At 39.4% G+C, this 6,618-nt stretch overlaps 1 protein-coding gene across 2 annotated transcripts in view; it reads right to left on the reverse strand.

Moving 5' to 3' along the window:
- Positions 1–250: 250 nt before the first annotated feature.
- Positions 251–6,618, reverse strand: part of LOC101848979 (cytochrome P450 2C3) — an 11,217-nt gene continuing 4,849 nt past the window's right edge. For both annotated transcript variants that reach the window (XM_005100864.3, XM_005100863.3), the window contains exons 2-4: positions 6,074–6,313; positions 5,190–5,304; positions 251–3,992 (exon numbers count right to left, since the gene is read on the reverse strand). In XM_005100864.3, coding sequence (XP_005100921.1) covers positions 2,811–3,992; positions 5,190–5,304; positions 6,074–6,273 — 1,497 coding nt within the window. In that variant the 5' untranslated portion in view covers positions 6,274–6,313 and the 3' untranslated portion in view covers positions 251–2,810. The remainder of the gene's footprint in view (positions 3,993–5,189; positions 5,305–6,073; positions 6,314–6,618) is intronic.

Here is a 6,618-nt window from a genome sequence, read left to right on the forward strand (position 1 = left end):
GATAGATAGATAGATAGATAGATAGATAGATAGATAGATAGATAGATAGATAGATCGATAGATAGATCGATAGATAGATAGATAGATAGATAGATAGATAGATAGATAGATAGATAGATAGATAGATAGATCGATAGATGGATCGATAGATCGATAGAAAGAGAGATAGAGAGAGAGAGGGGGGGGGAGAGAGAGGGTGAGAGAGATAGAGGGAGAGAGAGACTGTCACAAAACCGAGAATACAATGTACTTAAATTAAGCACCGGTTTATTTCTTATTACACTAGATATTGTATGGCAGCAACTACAAATAATACATGCAATATGATTGGAAAAATAGGAGGAAAATGCGAGAGTCAAAATACGCGAAAATATTAATGCGACAGTTTAGTGAATTTGAATTCATTTGCTCAAAGAATCAAGTTCGGACATGTCATGTGATTACCAACACACTATCCAGCACAAGGTACCTACATAAAAAAATTCGATGGCAACAAGGCTAGAGGGCGACCGAGAAAGACCTGGATAGATGGAGTCAGGGAAACATTAACAACTCACGGCATCCCCCTGACCCGAGCTCTTCGACTTGCGACAGAGAGGCGTCTCTTTCTTCCCGCGACCCCCTAAAGGGTATAAGCGGCTGATAAAAGTAAAGAATTCATTTACTTTCCTTAGATCGTGTCTTTAAAAATTCATTGGATGCTTCTTTGTTATAATGCTGTACTTTAGTACGCTGGACCCTGGTTCAAATCCCGGACTACAATGGTGTTTCTTAAGCTTGGTTTGTTTTTGATGAATATTTAAGACTTAACTCCCGATTTTGCTTAGCCCGATTGGAAGATGGCTTTATTCAAGGAGATCGTACCACAAACATTGGCATACAACGAAAAATATTTTGTCGAACCTATAGACTACCAAAAAGAAGAATGACACTGTCACATTTCTTGTATCTAATATTTGGCATGTGAAATGCCCCGTTTATTCTGAATGGACAGGTGTAACTCTCTCATAATTCCTGTCTGCGTTATGTAATAATCATATAATAGCATTAAAATGTGTAGTGACATATTCTGGCTCAGTATCAAGCTCTATGCGCTTTACAATCTGTACTATTACCCCACTTAGATAGTGTACTTTCGAAATCGTAATGTGGCTGCCAAAAGGCAAGGGCCCCTTACCGCTTACTGATTCCATAATTCACGAGGATACTAGGGGCGTTGTATGATAGAGAGCCTTGTCAGGTGCCTCCAGTTTTCACGGTTTTTTGCGAGAGCCTGAGTTTCGGCGAAGGATTTCCCTGTCCCCCCACTCTACAATTTTGTCTGCCCACCTCATTCTTTGCCTTCCTCTCTTTTTCCTCATCGGTACAATTCCCTGGAGAATGGTCTTGGATAGGCCACACGGTCTTGTTACATGATCGTACCAAGTAAAAAAAAAGACAAGCCTGTCACGTACGTCGTCAGGCTATCATTGCCAAAGACACACTGCATGAAAATAAACACAACATCAAAGTCTCCTAGCCCTTGCCCATGACCATCAGAGGGGGAGACAGCTTCATGGTGCAGACTTCATCAATGCAAAGGCCCCGAGAGAACGATAACAAAACGTCAGTAAAAATGTGTCATCCAAAGAGAGCCATCATGTTGTGATCGAATTCTCTTACTCATTATAACAACACTAAAAACAAAATGATGATTCACATAATGAATCAGTCAAAATATGAATATGATGATGATGATAATAATAACAATGTTGACACAACTTTTTTGGTCATGTTTCACAATGATTTAGCCATTAATCAGGTCTGGAGGAGAGGGCTCAAGTAAACATTTACCCAAAAATGCAACAGAAAAATGCATCTCAAAACAAGAGTTTCACCTCAAGCCCAAAATAGAACAATCATCTCAGTGCAAAGTATACAATTTTAATTAGCCTAATAACGGGGGAAAACTAACAAGTGAGAGTTAAATAAAACTGAATAGCTCTGAAACTGTAATCTCCTTCTTACAATACATAATGATATAGGTATACCTATAATCGAAACATGATATTTCTTCATTTTTTTATCTTTGTTCACAGAACTGCTTCCCAAGTTACAACTTTAGAACCAGGATCAGCCAACACTTAAGACTGTCTACACCTTACGTAATAATATTGTAATAGTCTTTAACAATGTACTACAACACATTTTTTTTTCTTTCATACAGCGTCATTATGTAATATATGTGTGTTGTTTTTAAACTGTTTTTTTTTTTTCGTGTGGTCGTAAATATAGCTAGTAACTATTATCGGGAAGATAACAGTATAAGATCATATTGCTATTCTTTGAATTGTTTATGACACCATACTAATACTTATAAATCAGAGAATATGAAAACCGTATGAATTTGACATTTTTAGAGAAGTGTTGGGACTTGTGATTCTTGGCAATCCCAGAAACCTCCTTTGTTCGTATGAGCCATTGTCGTGTAACAAACTCGTGATTCTTTTTTAAATCAAGAAATTCAAGATTCAAATCAAAGTGAAGCCCGAATTATTTAAAATATTGTTTTATTTAAACGAAAGGGTGTGCTTGCGGAAGAGATTTTAGTTTTATTGGGGAAGTGCTAAAGTGTCGTCATCATCATCCGGTGCCTTGCCGATTGGTGTGGGCGATCATGGACCTCCACTTCACTCTGTCTTGCGTTGCAGCAATGGCTAAAGTGTAAGCCTAGCTAAAAAGAAAAAGCAGAATATTCTTACATGCACTACGCTATAACCATTCCTTACCAAATTTTGTTCAGAAACTCAGCCTTTAAACTATTAGCTAATTTATGACAGTCGGTCAACAATTTTGACTTCAAAAGGCCCAGGTGATTTGGTTATGCTCATAACTTCAGTTATCTTTGGTGGGGCATCTGGGTCTGGCGATAAAAACTGGAATCGCTGACACATTGACGAGAGGTACAGAAACAATTCCATCTTCGCCAGGGCTTCCCCAAGACACGCTCTCCGGCCGATCGAAAATGGGATAAATTCTTCGAAGTGTTTTAGATCACCAATATCGTCAAGGAAACGTTCAGGCCGGAAAGTATCCACGTCCTCCCCCCAAACTGTTTTGTCGAAAAATACTGACGTCATATTTCCAATAACATTTGCTCCCTTTGGTATCTTGAACCCTCTGAAAGTAATATCTCGTGGACACATATGAGTTACACCCATAGGGACAATGTTTCCGATTCTCTGAGTTTCCATAATTGCAGCGTTCAGATATTTCAGCTTGGTTTTGTCGTGCATGGTTGGGGACCTCCCAGTGCCTATTTCTGATTTGATCTCTTTGAAGATTTTTTCCTGTACTTTAGGGTAGTGCAACATGTAGAGGAGAAACCAGCTGATGGTATTACTAGTTGTTTCAATTCCTGCTGCAAGAAGATCTTCTATGACCTTCGCCAAATTTTTCTCATCAAGATAGGTCGCCTGCCCACTGTTTTCCTTCTTATTTTTCTCAAACACATAGTTAGCGATAAAGCTATCCATATTTGTTTCGCTGTATTCTTTATGACCTTTAAGATCTTTGAAATGATGGACAAACAGTTCACCAATCTCTCTTCTATTTTTCATGAGAATATCGGTGTTGAAAATATCACCAGGCAGGTAGTGTAAAATAGGGTACATATTGAGGAGAGTTGGCCCAACACCCAGCAGATGTGATAAGTTGTAGTGAACCAGCTCTACGACTCTTTTAAACGTCGGATCATCGTAGTCAAACCTCTGCCCCACTAGCACAGAACAAACCACGTTTGCTACGCTGACGCCTGTTAGAAGGCGGATGTCGTGTTTCTCTTTCAGCTTGCTGAGACGCGCGAGATACTGAGACACTTCGTCCTGGGTCGTCTCTGCCAAAACATTCTTGCCCATGCCCATATCTCGGAGAATTTTTAAAGACACGGATCGCTGCTGTTTCCAGTTTGGGCCTGATGACATGATAATGCCCAAGTCGTGGTAATTAGCTGCCTGGTGAAAGAAGGATTAAAGACAGAATGATATCTTCCACTGAAGCAGAAAGGATTCAACAGAAGCAAAAATGATAATGACATAACAATATGTTGGGTTGTGAATGAATGGTGTAATAAAACATTTTCATTTTATAAGGCTGATCCGACTGGGCTCCGGCAGGAAGGGGGGGGGGGAGGGGGGATGAAAAAATGGGTCAAGGGAAGTAGGAAAAAATGGTTCGGGGAGGGGGTGGGGGTCATGCTATATGAAAAACACTTTTGAACAAACCGACAATTGATCGGGAAAGAATATCAAAGAATACTAACGAAACTATGTCTAGGGTACACGCCGTCGTTAGGAGAGGAATAATACATATTTTTCAAAGGGGGACGTTGGGCAAAACAGTCTGCCGATAATGACTTGAATTTACCAATTGGGATGGTCATATTCTGTTGAAATAATATCACTATACTACAATGCAGATGACCTTGGTTCGAATAACTATAAAAGGACTTTCTTCTTGAACTGTTGTAGTTGTTCAGGGAACATGCGAGCAAATTCTCTTCTCTCCCGCGTCGGTCATACTGGAAGAGGGAGGGGGGTGTGAAAGATTGGAGATGCCGCCTCTAGAAAACAGGGACAGTGTTCATGTGCTTTAGACTTACACCGTGCCATTTCTTAAGTTGATGAACCATTTGAGAACGGTGACAACTGAAATGTCCGGTTATGTCGGAGGCGGAACGAAAAAGAGGTCAGCAGAAAAGTAAGCAAGTGAATGGTATACATAATATATTCAAGAACAGCACACCGTGTGTCCAGGGTTTTAGCAAAGGCAATGGGAAACCTTATGTGATCCTTGATAACTACTAAAGATAGTGAAAATCAACTAAATGCAAAAGAAATAGCTGTTTCTCCGGGGACTACTGAGAATGTCAAGGAAAGAAAAGAATTTGAAAGAGGTGTTTTTTGTGTGTGTGGTTGTTTTTTTTTGGGGGGGGGGTTCGTTTTTGTTTGTTTTGTTTTTTGTTTTTTGTTTTTTGTTTTTTGTTGTTTTTTGTTGTTTGTTTGTTGTTTTGGGGGGGGGGGGGTTGGGGGGGGGGAGTGGGGTGGCCGCTTGATTTTTAATAAAGGGTGGAAAAGTACCTGTCTAGTTTCCAATCATAAAAGGTTTTCATTTATTGTGATAAATTCGAGAAAATAAAAGGGTGAACGTACCCAATCAAAGTAAACGAAAGGGCGGTCTGAGAAATCGTCTGCTCTTTTCACAAACGCCTCCTTGATTGCGTCGTAGCCATTGAGTACTATGACCACTATGGGGCCCAGTTGCAAGCTGAAATAAAGGAAATTTGTCGTGGCCGGGTATTTTTTCATTTTCTAAAAAAAAAAGAAAAAAAGGATGTTGTGTTATCATCTACATCTGATCATAATCACCTTAAAACGGCTATAATTATTCATGCTACAGGATCAGATAGAGTGCATGTTGAGTTCAGGCTTACTGAAAAGATTCACAACTGTAGAGTGTGGTTTATTAAAAATGTTTTTCGAGTTTCTTATTCTTTACCATAGAACGTAGTTCAAAGAGAACTAATTTTCCTTCAGAAAAGGGGGCTATTCGGTACGCCCAATTTTCATTGGAGTAGTATCTAAACTGATTCAAAAGCATGGCGTTTAAAACTCATTATTTCCATCGATTTTTTGTTGTTGTTTGATTGTTGTTGTTTTCTTTGGGATTTTTTTTGTTGTTGTATCCATAAAGGGACAACAGGTTTCATGCACCGACCACTTTTTTAAAAACTGAAAATGAGTCCTCTTTGAATTAGATTCAGTGTCTAGAAATAGGAAATTCGACATACCTTGTACTACGTCATCATTAGAGGACACAAAAATAAATTTAGATGTAGTTATTGACACAAAACCCTGAATTAATCGCAGAACTTACACCTTCCAAAATACACACAGTAATCCTTTTTAAACTAAACAAAACATTTAGTAATATTCAAGCGTTTCCTACTCCTGCCCCTATCAGCTCCTGATCCTACTTTTGCCCCTCTTCCAAATTCCTGTCCAAAACGGAAGAAAAAAAAAACGAATAACAATACCTGAAAACATCCCCCACTTTCTCTCTCCATTTTTGCATCTGACTTCGAGGATCCTGCGGGTTGAGGGAAAGCAAATGTCCCACAACAGGCAGCGCGATAGATGGCGAGGGTGGGAGTCCTCTGGTGGACAGGTAACCCCACATTACGTATACTGTGACCAGAACGATGGTCAGAGCCAACAAAATACTTGTGGTATCCATGTTGCCAGTGGTGTCAGTTTATAACGTCTCTTGCTTTGATCTAGGAAGAAACAGAAGTTGAACAGGCCTCAGCTATTATTTACTCCCACCAAAAAATAGACAGATAAAAGTAAATGTTTTAAATATTCATTTCACCCGTTGTGGCAGAGTTATATGGCCTATGCTTCTTTTCTAATAAAGAGGAGAAAGACACGAGAGTCTTAAAAGCTACATAGGAAATATTGTTAAGGAGCAGACCTTAATGGAGCGTCTACCCATCACTACCTAAGAGAGAGAGAGAGAGAGAGAGAGAGAGAGAGAGAGAGAGAGACACAAAAAGAAATATAGAAAAGAGATGAAAGAGAG

This window comes from Aplysia californica, unplaced genomic scaffold (genome assembly GCF_000002075.1).
Source record: "Aplysia californica isolate F4 #8 unplaced genomic scaffold, AplCal3.0 scaffold00263, whole genome shotgun sequence".
Taxonomy (NCBI): Eukaryota; Metazoa; Mollusca; class Gastropoda; order Aplysiida; family Aplysiidae; genus Aplysia; species Aplysia californica.